General features: G+C 32.0%; 2 protein-coding genes across 9 annotated transcripts; one reads left to right on the top strand and one right to left on the bottom strand.

Moving 5' to 3' along the window:
- Positions 1-382: 382 nt before the first annotated feature.
- On the bottom strand, positions 383-7,001 carry LOC113868178 (RNA-binding KH domain-containing protein RCF3). 6 transcript variants are annotated; one of them, XR_003505221.1, is made up of 9 exons: positions 6,865-6,928; positions 5,824-6,466; positions 5,112-5,540; positions 4,634-4,891; positions 4,258-4,524; positions 4,069-4,133; positions 2,196-2,263; positions 1,459-1,606; positions 485-756 (listed from the first exon to the last, which is right to left on the bottom strand). XR_003505221.1 is itself a non-coding variant. In XM_027503776.1 (8 exons), the coding sequence occupies exons 2-7, from the start codon at positions 6,397-6,399 to the stop codon at positions 2,215-2,217; spliced, it is 1,644 nt and encodes a 547-aa protein (XP_027359577.1). In that variant the 5' UTR covers positions 6,400-6,466; positions 6,865-7,001; the 3' UTR covers positions 1,213-2,027; positions 2,196-2,214. The 6 variants fall into 6 exon arrangements, 5 of the variants coding, with proteins under 5 accessions (XP_027359580.1, XP_027359577.1, XP_027359579.1 ...); XM_027503776.1 differs by lacking the exon at positions 485-756 and having other exon boundaries at positions 1,213-2,027; positions 6,865-7,001; XM_027503778.1 differs by lacking the exon at positions 485-756 and having other exon boundaries at positions 1,213-1,583; positions 6,865-7,000.
- Positions 7,002-9,123: 2,122 nt separating this feature from the next.
- On the top strand, positions 9,124-16,552 carry LOC113868179 (polypyrimidine tract-binding protein homolog 1-like). 3 transcript variants are annotated; one of them, XM_027503780.1, is made up of 10 exons: positions 9,124-9,423; positions 11,928-12,137; positions 12,297-12,359; positions 12,431-12,504; positions 12,615-12,710; positions 14,015-14,072; positions 14,147-14,251; positions 14,342-14,423; positions 15,444-15,556; positions 15,778-16,552. In XM_027503780.1, exons 1-10 carry the CDS (start codon positions 9,241-9,243, stop codon positions 16,252-16,254), a joined length of 1,461 nt encoding a protein of 486 aa, XP_027359581.1. In that variant the 5' UTR covers positions 9,124-9,240; the 3' UTR covers positions 16,255-16,552. The 3 variants fall into 3 exon arrangements, with proteins under 3 accessions (XP_027359581.1, XP_027359583.1, XP_027359582.1); XM_027503782.1 differs by having other exon boundaries at positions 9,141-9,423; positions 15,444-15,509; positions 15,778-16,407; XM_027503781.1 differs by lacking the exon at positions 14,342-14,423 and having other exon boundaries at positions 9,141-9,423; positions 15,444-15,509; positions 15,778-16,394.
- The last annotated feature ends 1,819 nt before the right edge of the window (positions 16,553-18,371 follow it).

The following is an 18,371-nucleotide window of genomic DNA, read 5'->3' as shown; positions in this document are numbered from 1 at the left end:
AAATCAACACTAAACGCACTCTTACAAGACAATGTTGCCTCACTTCAATCAGCCAAATTCATTATTTCCATGTGCAAGTTGTGCGGATACACGGTTACTTTTAGTTAGAACATTGTTGATACGGAACATGAACTCTTAAGTTTTGCTGCATTTTAAAAATAAGAATAAAACAGAAAATGGAGGTAATTAGTAGTTCATTTTGGTTTTATTTTTGAAGGAACCAGAGAGAATGAAACTGGTTCTGCTGTTCTATTCATGTACCAAACTGCCCAAATTTCACCCAAGAAAAACAAGTTAATTTACCCTCTAGACGTTCCATCACAACCCTCGTGTCCTGTTCAGAATATAGCAAAATAATTTATTTGGTACACTTTTGCTGATCGAAGTAATATACCAGTCAAATAAATAATAATACTGTGAACCAAATCATAAAGCAAATATAGTCGTGATGTTTTTGCACCAATCAGAAGGGAATCATCAACAGTATCCGAAAAAGTAACTTACCTAATAAGGCCTACCAAGCGAGTTGCACAGAAGAAAACAAAGTGTTTTTGGTTAAAATTACAAAACGGTAAAAACAATAAACGTTATTATAGACAATCCTACCACATTAACCACCGAATTCCAATTCATCCAAAATATCTCCAGGCATCACCAAAGTACTGAAAGTAGAATGTTAACATTAGATTTATCGATCCAACTACCTGGAAAGTGGAAGACACCAAACCTCCAAAAGAAATTCGGGGCACTGCATCCCTGGGCCATTGTTTTCAGACAAGTACTTGAGAACAGTATTATAGGAGAAACACTAGGCACACATTAGCACGGGCCATTGGATCACTGACAGCATATTGAAAGACTCAAATCAATGACCGGTGCAGGGGACCCAATGGCCTGAGAGCTAATCTCTTCTTTTGTAAGCCAACCATTTTGTGAGTTGGTACTCCAATATAATTGCTACCCAGCAATCAGAATTTAAAGTAAAAAAACACAAAATAAACAATTCAATGCAGCTGAATGTTAATTGAGATAAAAATAAATAAATAAAAAATGCCCAGCATTAATAATTGAAATATCCAAGCATGTGTCATAGAGGCAAATAAGAAAAGAAACGAACAGTTTCATTACTGTTTTTGAAAACAGATTTTTTGTTTTGAAAAACGAAACCAAAACAAAAGATCTGTTCGGATGCTATCTTTTTATCTAATTTTAGGATTTTGGATAAGTTTGTTTTCTTTACCTTGTTTTAATAAATGTTTATTTTCACATCAAATTACCAGTCACTGCCTCTGGAGAACCTTGAAGCTTTCAAAACATATTCTCAAAATAAAATTCATCAAATAGACCCTCTATTTCTGAATCACCACAGACCATGCATTTCTTTCCTCAAACAAGTTAGTATTTGACTATGAGCATCAGTAGTTCAGTTAACAACATAACTAAGAACAGCTTTCATACCTTTGACTGAGGTGTAGTCGTGTAAGATACTCAAAACAATATCCATAAGTATGAATTTTCAAAGTCAAATAATGCAACACGGCTTTACCAGCTCACAATGATATATTATAGGCAAATAGTGGCACCTGCAATACAGATGACACCAAAACTCCACCAAATTTTGAAGTATATAAGGTCAACTTAGGAGGAATAAACATGAAACTTAAATAAACACAAAAGCTCATACAGCAAGTGACCATGAACTATGAGAAAGTAAAACCCAAAAACAATAAATAGTATACAACTGCTGGATTATCAAAACTACATGATTTTTTTTACAGTTCTAAAGACAAATTAACCAGAATAATAAAAACAGAAATAAAGGCAAGCCAGAGCTATATAGGTTCTTGGGAGCACAAGTTATCAAGCTTGGGAAATAAGGTAAAATGGACATGGCAAATTTCAATAGTCTCCACATAAGTTGGGTCCTCTAAGTAGAAGCGTCAGGGTGGGCCATAAGTTTGTCAAACCCTGGTTCATCTGGTCTTCTGGTTTAGGCAGTAGGCAGGCTGCAGGCTTCATAATCTCAGCTGTTTGGGTGGTATGGGAAAGAGAACAAAGGGAAAACAATATCATCAGAATTCTAAATGGGTACTGGTCAGGTTAAGATATCAATCTCTATATACTAATGACACTCTTCTATATTATAGGAAGTTGCCAGATAAAAGATAAATGTGTTTATGAAAACTGTATTCTACCTGCAGAGGTTCATGATGTTTAGTAAGCATGGTTTCTCCTCCTAGAAAGACTGCTCTGGCTAGACAACCTGGAAACAGGTACTAAATATCAGAATTGATGAATTTAGGAACACTCAATAAAATATCAGTAAGAGTAGCCCCTCCACAACATGGACAGCAAACAATAAAGAACTAGGAATGTAAAGTAACTTGATTCTGGAAAATGGGATTCCAGAAAACATTTAAAGTAAGTATCCAAGAGGATATTTAAGTTCAAAATATTTTTCTAAAAGTCTGATAAATCCTCTCATAATATTATTAATTTGTTTTATTAAAAAAAGGGAGGCATTTCACCCCTTTATGAGTTGCACTAGAAAAATGGATTAGATATTAGTTTCTGTAGAGGAAAACACTAAACATAAGAAAGCATTTTCTGGAAAAAGAATTGTTAAGTACCAAACCCTAGAATACAATGTGTGGAAACAAACACTAGAAAATGGACAAAAAGAAAAGGAAAAAAACATTTTATATCCAGCTTTCTATACAATAAATGCACCGATAAACAGGAATAAAAAAAATAAGGTTAAAAGATGCCACCATAACACAAGTTTCCAATAGGGTTGATAGTAGCATCCAACCAAACCCTTCAGTCCTTAAAATACATCCGAGCATAGTTACCAGTATCACAAGAATCATACAATTTGTATCTTAATTTGATATTATGCTTGGAGCCATCGATACTGATTGCAAGGTGAGTCAATTTTTTACTTCAAATCGCAATCTGAATCACAAGAATTGCAAATCTGGGATTAATTGTTCAAGTCATGCACCATCAGGTCATACATGAAACTGGGTCAGGTAGCATGCGACCTGGTTCTGGCAAACATAATTTTAGGGTCTGTCTTTGGATTTAATTTTTAAGAGGCCTAAGGGAAAGTGGCAAAATCTTTTCAAGCGACCAAGGTTGGAAACTTGGAATTGAACTGGATTTGGTGAGTGAGACAGACTGACAGAGATACAGTGCTAAAGCTGAGCTTGAAGATAAATTGAAATGGGTAGTTGTCATTTAGGATTTTTTTTTTTTTTCATTTGGGTCAAAAACAGCACAGTATTTGAAGACCCAAAGGACAAAGTCCAACTAAAACAAAAGACCAATAGAGGCCCAAAGCCTGAGCACAGCAAGCACCACATGAAGAAAAATAATACAAACTGGTATGTTTGCTCTGCTTCTTTTTTTTTTTGTGAAACCGGTATGCTTGCTTATGAGCTGCATAATGGGCTAAATGATTTGAATTGATTGGACCAGCCCAATTAATTCATAATTACACTTAGGCCTGAAATTGATTACGATGAGGATGATACTTGAAAGTTTTTAATAAAAAATAAATAAATAAATTGAACAATTAATTTGAATTTTTTTTTTTAAACTTCTAAGGAGCTACACAACTGAATTTGAACTGTTAACTTTTTTGTTATAGTGACTGATACAAGTCAAACATTGATCTACTTTTCATATTAAAAAATGTCTATTTAAGTTTATATTTCAATTTGTCAGCTTTACAGTTAGCTACTTGACTCTAAATTGCCATTATATAATTATTTTTAATGACTATATATGCTAAAATACTTTTCAAGGTATTTATAGTTATTGATCATGAATCTTATGCTCAGTAAGTTTGATTTATGATTCGGAATATAAGCCTTCCGATTCACTATTCAAATCTCAATTTAATACTCACGGATCAGAGAAGAAATCAAAGATCCAACTACAGAGCAGTTATGTTAGCTTCATCTTCAAAGCAGATAACTTATATTTGTCTAAGATGAAAATTACACAAGAAAAATAAAAGAAAAGGGTAAAGCAAAAAGTTAGACATCAGGAAAGATTAATTACCCAGCAGTACTAGACCGTCCCAAAGAATAACTTCCATAAGCCCCATAAGCACCGCTGCTTCCAAGCTAGAGATGTATGAAAAAATATTACAAACAAGGAACAAGAAATAACTGTTTAAGAACTTGAAGAACTCAGCTGCATGTAAATATACTCCTAAACTCAAGTTCTTGTGTGATTAGATAGAAGTACCTGTGAACCACCATAGCTTCCATAAATGTCACCAGCTGCTAAATCACTGGAGCCTCCATACCCACTTGAATACGAATGTCCTCGTCCATGTCTTTTACCATCTCTACTATCATAGTTTAGACCATCTGATCCATCTGCTGAAACAGGAAGATATGGCAGAACTGGAAGGAATGCAGAGAGAGCACCCTCCCTATCAAAAAGATTTGCTCTCAACCGTGTAAGTACATGCACAAGAGCATCCTTGGCAATATCGAGGTCTCCTGAAATCTACTCAGGAAGGGGTTTGGGAAGGAGGGGAGCCAATGTTGTACAACAGAATGTTAGGACATTTTATCAGAGACAACATTACCTGACAAAAGCACAAAATTACCCTTACCTGCACCATTTCATCATCATCAGATGCAATTTTAGGAAGATTTTCCTTTGAAATAATGCGAATGTTAGCTTTTGTAAGCCTCCTCATCTCAGTTATGATAGATCCCCCTTTACCAATAAGGCAACCAATTCGTGAGGTTGATACCAGCAGACGGGTAGTGAAAGAGATGATTCCAGAATCTCTTTCAACCTTTTCACTGCATCGAGGTTGCAAACGGACAGCTGCTTCTATTGTTGGAGAGAAAGTGTCTTCGAAAAACTGTATTAGCACAATGTAATAAATATCACAAACTGCAGCACAAATCATACCACAATACATTTATAGGACAAACAGGAAAATGGCCCACGGAGTGATCAATATTCCTCCTCTTTTTTTGAAATGATTACAAACATAATCAAAGATACAGTACAAATCATGCCATAAAATTAAATCTATAGTACGAAAGAAAAAATGGCCCACTGTGTGATAAAAAATTCACCTCTTTTGTCGAAATGTTTATTAAGCATTCATCTCCTTCTGCTGCTGAACTATCAACTTTGATTGTTGCCCCAGAATCCTGCCTAATTTGATTTATTATAACACCACCTTTTCCTATCACACCTCCAATGTTTCCTGTTGGACAAACCAATCGAACTGAAAATTCCTTTGAAGATGCCTCATCCCTTGGAGCTGAGTACATGGATCGGGGCCAGTCACCAGCATCACCTTTATATCCCCCATAAGCACCAACAAGGGGAGCTATCCCCACAATTGGAGCTCCTGCAGTTGGACCAATGAGTGAACCCCCGGCAGGATACACACCAGGAACAGCAGAAGTAAGAAGATGCTGAGATCGTGAAGGGTTATCATGAAGTCGTGATGCAATTTGATACAGAGCCTTCTTCACAACTCCAGCATCCCCAGAAATCTGGAGTTTCAAAACCAATAGAAAGCACATTATAAGAAAATACATATGTGAGTAGTTTCCACTCAGACCCAACAGTATCCAAAAATTCACAGAAGAAATAAAATTCAGGTACCAATTGGTGAAGTACAAGTAAAACTACTGCATTTACAATATTTGGAAAAATTCAAGCCAACCAGATAGCAATTCCTTTACTACACTGATAGTTACATTAATAAACAAATAAAAAACAACTGAAAATGTCACAAAATTTAACGTAATTATAACAAAATCCCATCCAATTTACCTGCACAAGTTCATCAGAGCTCAAGGCACATGCAGGTAAATGTTCATCCTTGAGAATACGAATCTGGGCCCCAGTTTCACTACGTATGTTCTGAACTATCTGCCCACCTTTTCCAATAACACAACCTATCTGATCAGACGGTACTAGCAGCTTAGCAGTCACTTGGTGACCTCCATCATCATCCTGATCACCATGCAAGTCTTCAGCAACCACTCTGTCATGCACCTTAAACAGAGCATCCTGTGCAGGCGACACGTAATTGCCACCATCCTCAACAGCATTAGTCTCATCACTGGGGCTGTAAATAGTAATAACACGTTCCTCACAACCCGGCACAGTTTCACCAATTCTAATCTTAGACTTAGTTTCTACCCTCAGTTGCTTAACAATCTCGCCACCCCTACCAATAACACTGCCAATCTTTCGGCCAGGGCACAGATAACGATATACGGTGTCTTCTGGATCAATCACAAACTGCTCTCTTTCATCACCGTGATTTCTCCTTTTATTTGCTCCATTATCATAGTCAGATTGAGGGTGGGGGCGCTTACCATAACCACTCCTTTGACCAGCCATCACAGCAAATGCTTGATATCAGCTTCTAAATCAAATTTAGAGCTTTTACAAGAAAAAACAAGAAAATCTGCATAAATCGCAAACCAAGAATTAAAAAAAAAAATAACAATAGATTAAATCCAATAATTAACCAAATAACCATGCTAAAACAACTTAATTTGAGGTCAAATTATACATTAAACAAAAAAAAAATTGAGTATGAACCTAATTAACTAGTTTTGCAGGATATGCTAACAAAATGTCACAACACATGGAACAGAAAATTCAGATCCATCGAATGAGTATGAACTACAGATAGAAATTAAGCGAAAACGTTGTCGTTTTAAGAAATTCCCAGATCAAGGGGCAATCAAATTAGAGGATTTAAATTTGATGAATAATTAAAAACCATTTATAGAATGACATTAAAAAAATTAAAAGAAAAAAGGGAAATTGAGATCTGGGGAGAGAAGAAGCGATGCTTACGTGATGGGTTGAAATGAAAGTCGTGTTTGAGGAGAAAAAGGAAGGTCGAGAGTTGCAGTTACCTTAGGGTTGCTTGTGTTTTAATATACTAACCCCACACAATCTTATGCCTTTTATCTCTTACATAATGGTATCTCAAATTCTTAATATCATGCTTATATCATATCTATATCCTACATCAATTTATTTGTCTTTGTATTTATATATCTATCTCTTTGTCAGGGACACAGGATAACTGTAGTTAATTTTTAATAAATTTTAAAAACTTATCTTTTTAATTATTATTTTCATTTATTTATATACATCACTTAATATTTTTTATAAAATACAATATTAACTCATTCAGCTATTAGCTTAAATTTTTTTATTAAATATATCATTTATAAAATTTTATAAAAAATAAATTATTAAATATTTTTTTGCCTAATTTTACTTTAATAAATAATATGTTTTTATAATATAAATAAATATTAAATATTTTAATTACATAAAAATTAATATATATTATTAATAAGATAATTCAATAACTTAATTCATCAATTTTGTATGTTATAAAAAGTTATTAAGTTGTATAAATATAAAAATTTAACTCTTAATTTTAACTTATATTTTATTTTTTTATGAATAATTATTTTTTTTTATAAAAAGTTACATTTAAATAATTAATAAAAGTGTTCTTTTTATTTTAATTTTAAATAAATTGTAATCAATAAATTATCTATATTATGACTTTAAATTAATGAACATTTTGTGCACTATTTTCAAATTATTAAAATAAAATAAAAAAATAAATTATTATATTACATGCATTTTAAATTTAATAAATTTTAAAAGAATCAATACTTTTGATATAATAATTGTCGTTTTGCTTTATTAAATAAGACAAAGCTAAATAGATAAGATTTATAAAATTAAGAAAAAAATAATTTTAAAATAAATATTAAATATATAAGAATTAATGGAACATAATAATACTCAATTAAAAAGATTTTAAAAAATTTCACTTACTAGGGGAATTTCTTTTAATTAATACAATTTTATACATCAATTATTATATAAAATTTATGAATATAAATTCTTAATCATTAAACATTTTTACAAACTTAAATATGAAAATAACTTTTATATTTAAGAAAAAATTTCAATTTTCAATCCCTCTAAACTTTCATGATAAAAGCCAAGAATGTTTTTTTAAAAAAATTACTTTCAATTTATTAATCAGTACCCTTAGGACACTTAAAGTTCATTTAGTGGTCTAAATAAAAGTATATGTATCATATTATATTTTATAGTTCAAATCTTCACTTGAGGAGAATAATTTTTTTTTAAAAAAAATTACTCATATTTTATATTACTTTTAATATTTTATATAAAAGTTATTTAAATATAGAGTTTTAATATTTTTTTTATAAAAATTATATGTGAACAAATTTAAACTAAAAATATTTTTTTAAAAGTATAATTTTAAAAATATTTTTTGAAAATTTATTTTACTCATGATAAAAATATACCTCCAGCTATATATCTTCCACTTTTGGTATTCTTTTTTAGACACCACACTAATAAACTCATGTCTCGAGGGACGGGATACTTATTATTATTTTAATCATATTTTTAAAGAAAAAAATTAATTATAACAAAATTAAATAAACTTTATTTATTAATAAACACGTGAATTAAGGAATTAATTTATTCTAATATATAATTTGGAGTTCAAATTTCAATAGTTATCAGTATTAAATATTTAGAAAAAGAATTTTGTTATTTATTTTTTATTTTATCTTTATAAAAATTGCATATGCTATTATTTCTGTGTTATATTCATCAAATAAGTTTTAATTCTATATTTTTTAAAATAAAATTAAAGAATATAAAATTATATAATTAAAATTTTAAATATTTATTATTTTAAAAATATAAAAAAATTAATAATTTTTATTTAATAATTAAAATAATTTATATACAAAAGATATAAGAAAATTTGATTTTTTTAATAGTTTATAAAAATTAAACAATTAATTTTTAAATCAATAAAATTTATATTTATAAATTTATATTATAATTACTAAATACATAAAGTATTAAATATTTAAATTTATGGCTTATATTACTAAACATTTATTTATATAAATGATAATTAACTATCTCGTTAATATTATTTTATAAAAAATATTTATAAGATAATAAATATCTGCAATTTTCTATTTATATTTACTTAACTGGGAAATTATAAAGAAAAAAGATACTGTAAGATGCAGTAATACTCGTCAGAAACATTTTCGAATCGCACTCAATCTTTTCTGAGAAAATCGCGGCACATTTTCTCGACGGCCAAACACTCCAGTCCCAGCCTCATTCGATTTGAATCGGTGAAGAATGTCTACCTCAAACCAGCAGCAGTTTCGGTACACTCAAACACCGTCGAAGGTGCTGCACTTCCGGAACCTTCCCTGGGAATGCACCGATGACGAGCTCGTAGACCTTTGTAGCCCCTTCGGCAAGGTCGTCAACACCAAGTGCAACGTTGGCGCCAATCGGAACCAAGCTTTTGTTGAATTTGTAAACTCCTTCTCTCTTTCTCTTTCGCCATTTCCCATTTTTATTATTTGCAAAATTTATCTTCTTCGCATTGGAAATAAGTTAGGGTATTTTAACCTTGTGGTCGATAATTTGAGTGAGATTGAACTCGATAGAAGCGTAGAAGCTATTCGGCTCTTGATGTGTTTGGATATACAACTTAATTAAGCATTTATTGAATAAGTTCTTTTTGAACGAGGACTAATGTCATCAGTTTAGCTACAAACAGCTTATTTTGATAAGTTTTATAAAGAAATTTATTGAAATAAGTTTAAAAAAGCTTACATGAGTCATATTATTCTCATAAATTCATCCAAACAGACTCTTTATATTTTGAAATGTGTAATTTATTATATTATAAAAAACTGAGTTCACTCCCAAAGACTAAGATTAACGAAAAAACAAAACTCAAGATACTGCTATATCTTGCGGCATGGGAGAGCATGACATGTATGTTAAAATGATTAGCTTAATTGTACTTTCAGTTCATATACATATGATCAAGGCATTGTTACCAAATCCACTCACCTCCTCGTTGAATTGCGAACTGGGGCGTGTGCACTGATTTGGCGGTTCTTTTTTCTTACCAATTTGTTGCCATTCGGGATTTGGAACGTACCAACTGACATTTGGGAAGAAAAATGGGGAAGCTTCTACTATTAACCTTTATTCTGAGGTGGCACATTTAGTTGCAACAAAATGGTAGTGTGCAGCATGGAGGTCCAAGAGATAGGATAATAGATAAAAAAAGGTGTGGGAATTGAGGGTGAAGAATTAAGTGAAATTTAGACTTCTCTCTACGTACTTTCTCTCTTCCTCTTCTATGTATTCTTTCTTCTTTGAAATTATATCTCAGTAGTGGTTGTTGACAACCATTACATTGGTGCTTTTATTGAGAGTTGGGTTACGGAAAGGGCTATCTATAGGCTGGATTAAGGCACAATGTGTGGAATACTGATAGGTGAGTGGAGCTGCCAGAGGGGAAAGGGCTACCATTGGGTCAATGTCGATAGAGTGAAAGTCTCCGTGGATGTTGACTCTTAAAAGAGGTGGCAATGTTAGGTCTCGCATTGAGTAAAATAAGATGCTCAATGTGGTACTTAAGCCTTGAAGTTCTCCCACCTAATTGACTAATCTTTTGGGTTGGATTCTCTGCATGTGCTTGAGCTTCCTTACCTCAAGGGTCTCAATATTTCAGCTTGTTGTTGCCTCAAGAAATGCTCTCAACATAGTAATGCAACACTCTGTCAGTAAGAAAGGGGTGCACCTCGTGTGACTACAATCTACAATCATGGAATGGACTGATGTTCTGTGTTGCTCCACTGCTTAGCCTTGTGTGACTATTTCTCACACCAGTTTAATGGCCTCACCCTGGCAAGATCAACTCTACTTAATTAGTTTGGGTTAAGCCCAATTAGGTTCGGGTTTTAATTTATGTGTTGGTTTGAAGTGGGCTGAGGTAAGTTCGACTGGTTCAGCACAAAGCATACCAACTAGGTATACTCCTCTTGTACCATATATTTTACATAGGAGCATATCCCACACCACGGTACCCATACCCATACCAAAGAGAACTACTAATTAGGTAACTATGGATCAAAGTTTTTAAAATGGGAACCATGTCAATAAAAAGCAATTTTAAATCCTCCTAACATCTGAATTGTGGTGACTGCTGCAACTGCATTAGACTTTAATTGTGTATAATATCAGAAGCAATTGGTCCACAACAGTTGCAACGTAACTGCTACAATATAACATCCACCACAACTAAAAAAGCCTAAACTGTGTGTAATTGTGGTCTCTGGTAAAAGAATAATAAAATGATGGATTTAAATAAATTGAAGTCATTAGTGAGACCATTAATGTTTAACTCAGTAATGTGTCATGTTAGTATGTAAATTATTGGTCACATAACTTGTTGTTGTTAGTAATTTGACACCAAAATGATGGAGGGACCAGATTTTTCTCAATTAGAAAAGTTTTGGGATTTGATTGAAGTAAAAGACTATAGGGGGACCAAAAACTCACATATTAACATTATCCCTAATAGAGGGAGCAAAAATGTCAGGCAAAAGACTTATAATACTATCTTGTAAAAGTCAAAAGGTTTATTAAAAGGTATTCATTTTCAACATTAGTTATTGTGGATAAGTGAATGCAAATCGTGTTCTGGTTAAAAAGGAATTGTAAAATTGTGTTCTCTTATTCAAAGTTTGATAGGAAATATGTAGACCATAAATTATTTGTTTCTGTGATTGGCTTTCCAGTATGTTCTTTTAGTCTTTGTTTTCCTTAATCATAAACTCTGGATGATAACAAACAAGAGGTATGCTGATGAGTAATTATTATTATAATAAATGACCCAAAATGTAAACTATATTTATGGGCTGCTTCATATCTTCTCATATTTAATGACATCTGAACCTGGTCTTTTAGTGATTTTCCAACTCAAGGTTCTCAGCTCTTAAGTTTAAATGCTTTACCAGGTGGATCTAAATCAAGCCATTTCAATGGTCTCATATTATGCTTCATCTTCTGAGCCTGCTCAGATTCGTGGCAAAACTGTTTACATTCAATATTCTAATAGACATGAAATTGTCAACAACAAAGGCCCAGGAGATGTCCCTGGAAATGTCCTACTGGTAACCATTGAAGGTGTGGAGGCTGGAGATGTGAGCATTGATGTTATCCACTTGGTAAGCGCTACTTGTTTGTCTTGTCTATTTTAATTCTTGTGTGAGGTGGCACACTCCTTGTTTGGGTAAAATGTGTGTTGTACTACGTTTTCTTCTTCTTTTTCTTTTAAATGCATATTTGTTAATTTGGGTTACATGTGTTTTTTATTCTTTATTCAGGTGTTTTCTGCATTTGGCTTTGTACACAAAATTGCTACATTTGAAAAGACTGCTGGTTTCCAGGTTAGTGAATTAGTGAATTGTGCTTCCTTCAACATGTCACTGTTAGTATTCACTCGGTTATTTCTTGGCAGGCTCTGATTCAGTTCACAGATGCTGAGACTGCTTCTTCAGCTAGGAATGCACTGGATGGAAGAAGCATACCCAGGCAAGCAATGCTTTTTACATTTCCTCCTTTCTTCTTCACACTCATCATTAACTGTGGTGATTACTTGATAAACATTAAATTTGCTGATTTGCTTATGCTCTTGTATCCAGATACTTGCTCCCCGAGCATGTTGGTTCTTGTCACTTGCGTATTTCGTACTCAGCGCATAAAGATCTTAATATTAAATTCCAGTCTAATCGTAGCAGGTAGTGATGAGGATGAAAGACAACTATCATATATCATTCCTCTATTGTAAGCTGTTGAAAACATTTATGAAGGCCCTTGTGTGTAATGCATCATGGTGGTCTCTTCTCTACTACTTACTCTGGTCCTATTTGTAAGACAATTTTAACAAAATTACACAAATTAAGAAAAATTGCCGTAAGTGTTAATGTATTGGTTTTTGAAAAATTAATTACATTATAAGTTTATCTCTATTTAAAGTCAAACTCTATTATCATATTAAATGTTGAAAAATTAGAAAATTTAAAATCTATAAAGGGAAAATATATATATTAAAACTTTGAAAATGGTCTTATATTAAGGACCAACAAAAATTTTAAAAAACGTGTTATAAATAGGATTAGAGAGAATAATTGATATACAAGCTTTTTGTCATCTAGGGGTTAGTGAAGCTTGGTACGTAAAATGTAGTTGCTACAATTACCACTGAGGGACTGTATGGTTTTAGAAAATATTTTTTGCTTTTTAAATTTTTAATTACAAAATTATTACCTTGTTTTTATTTTGTTTCTTGTTTTCAAAGGCCTATAACGGAATCAATGAAAACAACTTGATGTAGGCACATTTGTGACTCAGCAACAGTAGATGCATAACAGCAATAGATATTACATAATTAGAATTTTATTTGTAAAATCTAAATAATTGATTTGGGATTTTTTTCCTTTTATTAGATAAGATTGTATTATTATTGTTATTTAGGATATGTTTTCTCTTACTAGTTATATCATTCAGATTTATTTTCTTTGTATTAACAATCTTTAGAAGGGACTGATGGTATTCAATAAAGGACAAGTAATTATACTCAGAAATAGTTACTTCAAAAGACACTTTGTCAAGGACAAGTTTATTTTCCTAAATATTATATTAACTATAGATTGGAAGAAGGATTCTGCCACGTCTGGACCTAGGTCATGCACAAAGGCTGATAACACAATTTTTTTCTATTTTCTCTGTTTCCTATACAAATCTTTGTTAGTGAACCATAATTGTAAGAATAAGTATGTTTTCCAATGATCTTCTATCTTTACTTTTCAAAATTAAAATTAACAGGTGTTCTAATAACTTTTTGTGATCTTGCTTATCATCCATTTTGGTCCCTAAGCTCTAAAAGAATAGATATGCATTTCAAACACTAAGTTCTTTTTAGACTTTAATTGTTGCATGACATTATTTGACTGTGCACATTGAATTTTCCATTTTATAAATGTTCTCTAGATACTGTCCTGTGTTAGTGCTTGGTTATATTTGTGTTTTTATGACCTTTTAGGGACTACACAAATCCTATGCTTCCAGTTAATCAGACTGCTATTGATACTGCATTACAGGTATTTTGTTTTCTTTTTCCTCTAGTAATTTATGTTTTGCATGATTTTAGTATATGTTAACAATTTATGTTCAGCCTGTAATAGGTCCTGACGGAAAGAAGAAAGAACCAGAGAGCAACGTGCTTTTGGCTTCAATTGAAAATATGCAGTATGCTGTTACTGTGGATGTTCTTCACACGGTGAGAGTTTGTATTGCTCAATCTCATTAAAATTGCAAATTTCTGGACAATTTAAATTTATACTCAATGCTGCTGGCATACCTGTTACAGGTGTTCTCTGCGTTTGGTACAGTGCAAAAAATTGCCATATTTGAAAAGAATGGTCAAACTCAGGCCCTAATTCAGTACCCTGGTATTTTGATGCTCTGGAGTTTGTAGCTTTATTTTTACTATGTATTTCAAAAGTATATCCTTATTTTCTACCTTTTCTTAGTAGCTTTTATATTACCAATGGTAGTTCATATGTGCTTCAAATTCATGGAATATGAAGATTATTTCCCTTCTGATCCAATGTTGAATGTGGATGATGATTCTTGTTTAAGGATGGAAAATACAAATTTTCATCTGAGGGAAAGTCTGCCCATGGTTGTTTTAGAGGAACTGCTTTTTGAAAGATTGGACACCTTTATTGTGTTTTTCTTTTAACTTCTTTGGCTTGGTGTATTCTATTTTTTATTAAATATTAAGCTGATAAATCCTAGATTGTAATTTTTTTCTCTAATAATTTTTTCTTCTGCTATCAGTTTTACTTTTACTCTAGACCATCATGTATAATCTTGTAGATTAGGTTCCCTTCAGTTGGCGTTTTCAACGGTCAACACACGCACACATGAACACCTATTGACCGAACTAGATAGGCTTAACTCAAAACCAACTAATTATATAAAATGTTTATTATATTATAAAAATATAGCAATAAAAATGTAAATAAAAATTTTAATACCATTTATGAATTGAAAATTATAAAAGTTAAATGTTACAAATTATAATTCAAATCCAGCTTGTGCTTCAATTTGATAAAAAGATGTTCAAATTGAGTTCAGTCTACGCTTGGCTAATTCTCACCCCTGGATGATGAGTAACGCTAATTCTCGTAGCTTTTCTAAAATTCTACAGATTACTGTTTTGAATTTTTTTATTTTACCATGTTAATTATCATATGTTTAAACCTAAACTAAACCTCTTGCTAATGCAGAATGTTTTAACTTCAATGCATCATGAGTCATGGCAGAGACCTTGTTTTAACATGCAATATAGTGATTTTTTCAGTTTGATTTTCTATGATAATCCTGCATTTTTTGCTTGACAAATCAGTTTTTATGGCTGTCTATTCATCACGTGTAAATTTTTTGTTTTTCAATTTCTCTTTCAGATGTCACAACAGCAACAGCTGCCAAAGAAACTCTGGAGGGGCATTGCATATATGATGGTGGCTATTGTAAGCTTCATCTAACATACTCTCGTCATACTGATCTCAATGTAAAGGTATAAAAAAAATGTGTTTGAGTTAATGTTCATGAGGGGAGAATATGAGAAAGGGGGGGATTAAAGATATTCTTAGAAGCAATGTGGACATTTCCTTGATCAGAAATGGTTCTGGAGTGTATGCTTCTCTACACTTGATTGACCTTTATGGTATTTTTTAAATGTTTGAAATCGCTGAAACTGATTTTTGTTTCATGTGTATGTAATTGTTCTGGTTTTAGGCTTTTAGTGACAAAAGTAGAGACTATACAGTGCTGGATCCTAGTCTGCTTGCAGCACATGCTTCGGCAACAGCTTGGCAGAATCCTCAAGCGGCTCCTATGTACCCAGGTAGTGCCCCTGCTTCACAAGCTCAAGTACCTGGAGGACAAATACCGCCATGGAATCCAACACAGCAGGAGGTTAGGCCGAACTACGGATCCGTGGCTGGTACTTTTCCTGATCAAACTTATGCACTTCCTCCAATTCCCGGCTATGCCCCGGCAGCAACACCTGCCACCGCCACCTCACCTCTTGCTCCAAGCAATCCGATTGTTCATAATGAAAGTTTCATGGGAATCACTCAGCCTGGTGTTCCACTGAATGTAAATTTACAGTCCAGTGGTGCTTCACCTCCAGTTCCTGGTTCTTCACCTCATATGCAAGCCAGACCATTTCCTCATGGTTCATCTCCTGGCCCTCAACCTTATTATGGTTAATAGTTTATATTTCAACTAATGAAAATCCCTTGCACTCGTAGAATTTACCCCCTTTTCAATTTTTCTAGTTGGGTCTTTTTAAGGAATTATGTTGAATTTCAATTTCAATTTTTTTATATTTTAAGTATGCCTTTTCTCCTATTACCCAAACCTTCCCAGTATTATCCTTACTCCTTGTAGGGCCTTATGTTTATTTTTATTTCTTCCTATTTACCAACTCCTATTTGATACAAAGGCTCGCAGCAGTAAATTATTTCCATTTCATTTTATTTTATTTGGATGCCTGCTATTTTCTTTTCCTTTTCGGGACCTATAATGTTATGGCTGATCGAAGCCCACAGCGAGGTCAGAGTCGGCCTAAGAGTTCATATTCTTTGTAGTTCTGAAATTTGAAAGGCCTTCAAAGGTGCCATATTTAAATGATTGCATAATTCTTCTAATATCCATCCCAAAATTTTTCAGCACAGCTTAGGGCTTGATTGTTTCTGTTTTTGTTTTTTTATTTTTAGAAATTATATTTTAAAATAATTTTAAAAACTGTTTTAAAAAAGAAAATGAAAATAAAACTTATATTAACAAATAAATTTTATTCTTGCAGTATTTCATATTTTAGACGTCAAATTTTGAGTATAAGGTGTGATAAAATTTCACATTGACTAATCAAATAAGTATTTATATAGAATAAAATAATTCTCATTTTTATGTGTCAGCTTATAGAGTTGAATTAAGCACTAACTTAAACTTAAAAATGAAAAAGTTAACTTTAATGTCCATCCTCGTTTATTTTAACCTCTTGATGTATAATATTTTAATGGTTTATTTAAATGAGGAATAAATTGAGAAGAAAAAAAAACAGGGAAAACAGTATGGTGAAAATTGAAATATTATTTGAGGGGAAAATGTTATTTAGAAGGATGAAAGAGGTGGGGAAAAAAGTGAAAAAAAAAAATCCTCCATAAAATTTATATGCACAAAATAATAATAAGGTTTAATATAAAAATTATAATATAATATTACTTTTCATAATATAAGGTATTTTTAATTTTTTTATATTATTTAAAAATTAGTTCATATTAAAATAAAATATAAAAATATAAAAATTATTGATCAATAACAATTAAGTCTTATCCTACTAAGTAAGATCAACTACATGAATTACACAAAATCATATGTAGAGATAACAAAATAAGCATAACCTAATAAATTAGCCTGTATAACACAAAAAATAATGGGTCAAATAGGAGGTTCTATGCCCACCAACTTATTTTGTTGTATGAGACCACTTTTTTAATTAAAAAATAATTATTTATTAATTTTTATTAAAATAAAAATATAATTCAACAATTTTTGATAAATTTTAAAAATTTTATTAATTTTTTAATATAAATTTTAAGTGAACTAGGTTGCTAGCCCACTGATCCATCCTTGAACGGATTGAATTAGAATATGTAACTTACTCTTAAACAAAATAGAATAGGGCAAGTCAGCTCTTTGTTTTGCAAGCTTTTGATGGGATGGAAGGGGAATAACTTCCTTTGCTACTCCTTATAGTGCATCTGTGTGTTTTGGGGAAAGAAAAAAAAGAACATAATGTAAATTGTCAAACATATATACTAAACAAAGTTTAAGCTGTAATTCTTTTCTCCAATATTGATAGGGCATGCACATATGTGTGTCCTTCCAATTGTCGACACACGAGAGGGTGAATGATCATTTAATATTCAGACCATAGGGTCACACATTAATTGAAAATGTTTGAATAAAGACTGGGCCTCCCAATTTTTTTGCTTTCAGAAAATAACTAATCAAAGGCCTAATTGTAGTTGGTTTGGCCTAACCATCAAGTAAGGATAGTTTTCATCACTGCTCATAAGGATATTAAAAAAAAACATATTAAAATACCTTAAAATTTATGTAAAAGAATGCATTCTTACGTTTTCTAACAAAATATTTATGTTATTTTATTTCATTTTTTTAAAGGTACTAGTTAATGTTTCCCTAAATAATTTACATTTTTTGTGCTAAACTAGGAATTGGCCAAAATGAGCATCCACGACCTTAAGGTTGAGGCAGGGTAAGAGCAATTTGGTATTGCTTGGGTATCTGTTGTCAAGGAT

Source organism: Abrus precatorius, unplaced genomic scaffold (assembly GCF_003935025.1).
Source record: "Abrus precatorius isolate BTA unplaced genomic scaffold, Abrus_2018 Scaffold5, whole genome shotgun sequence".
Classification (NCBI taxonomy): Eukaryota; Viridiplantae; Streptophyta; class Magnoliopsida; order Fabales; family Fabaceae; genus Abrus; species Abrus precatorius.
Note: the sequence above shows the minus strand (reverse complement) of the source record. Positions and strands in the feature narration are given on the sequence as shown.

Excerpts from the sequence above, each read along its gene's own strand:
- LOC113868178 (XM_027503775.1), bottom strand. The coding sequence starts at position 6,399 with ATGGCTGGTCAAAGGAGTGGTTATGGTAAGCGCCCCCACCCTCAATCT. Across the intron at positions 4,525-4,633 it reads ATGATGATGAAATGGTGCAG|ATTTCAGGAGACCTCGATAT; the intron begins GTAAGGGTAATT and ends CTTCCTGAGTAG. Across the intron at positions 2,264-4,078 it reads TTATTCTTTGGGACGGTCTA|GTTGTCTAGCCAGAGCAGTC; the intron begins GTACTGCTGGGT and ends ACCTGTTTCCAG.
- LOC113868179 (XM_027503780.1), top strand. The coding sequence starts at position 9,241 with ATGTCTACCTCAAACCAGCAGCAGTTTCGGTACACTCAAACACCGTCG. Across the intron at positions 12,138-12,296 it reads GCATTGATGTTATCCACTTG|GTGTTTTCTGCATTTGGCTT; the intron begins GTAAGCGCTACT and ends TTCTTTATTCAG. Across the intron at positions 12,711-14,014 it reads TTCCAGTCTAATCGTAGCAG|GGACTACACAAATCCTATGC; the intron begins GTAGTGATGAGG and ends ATGACCTTTTAG.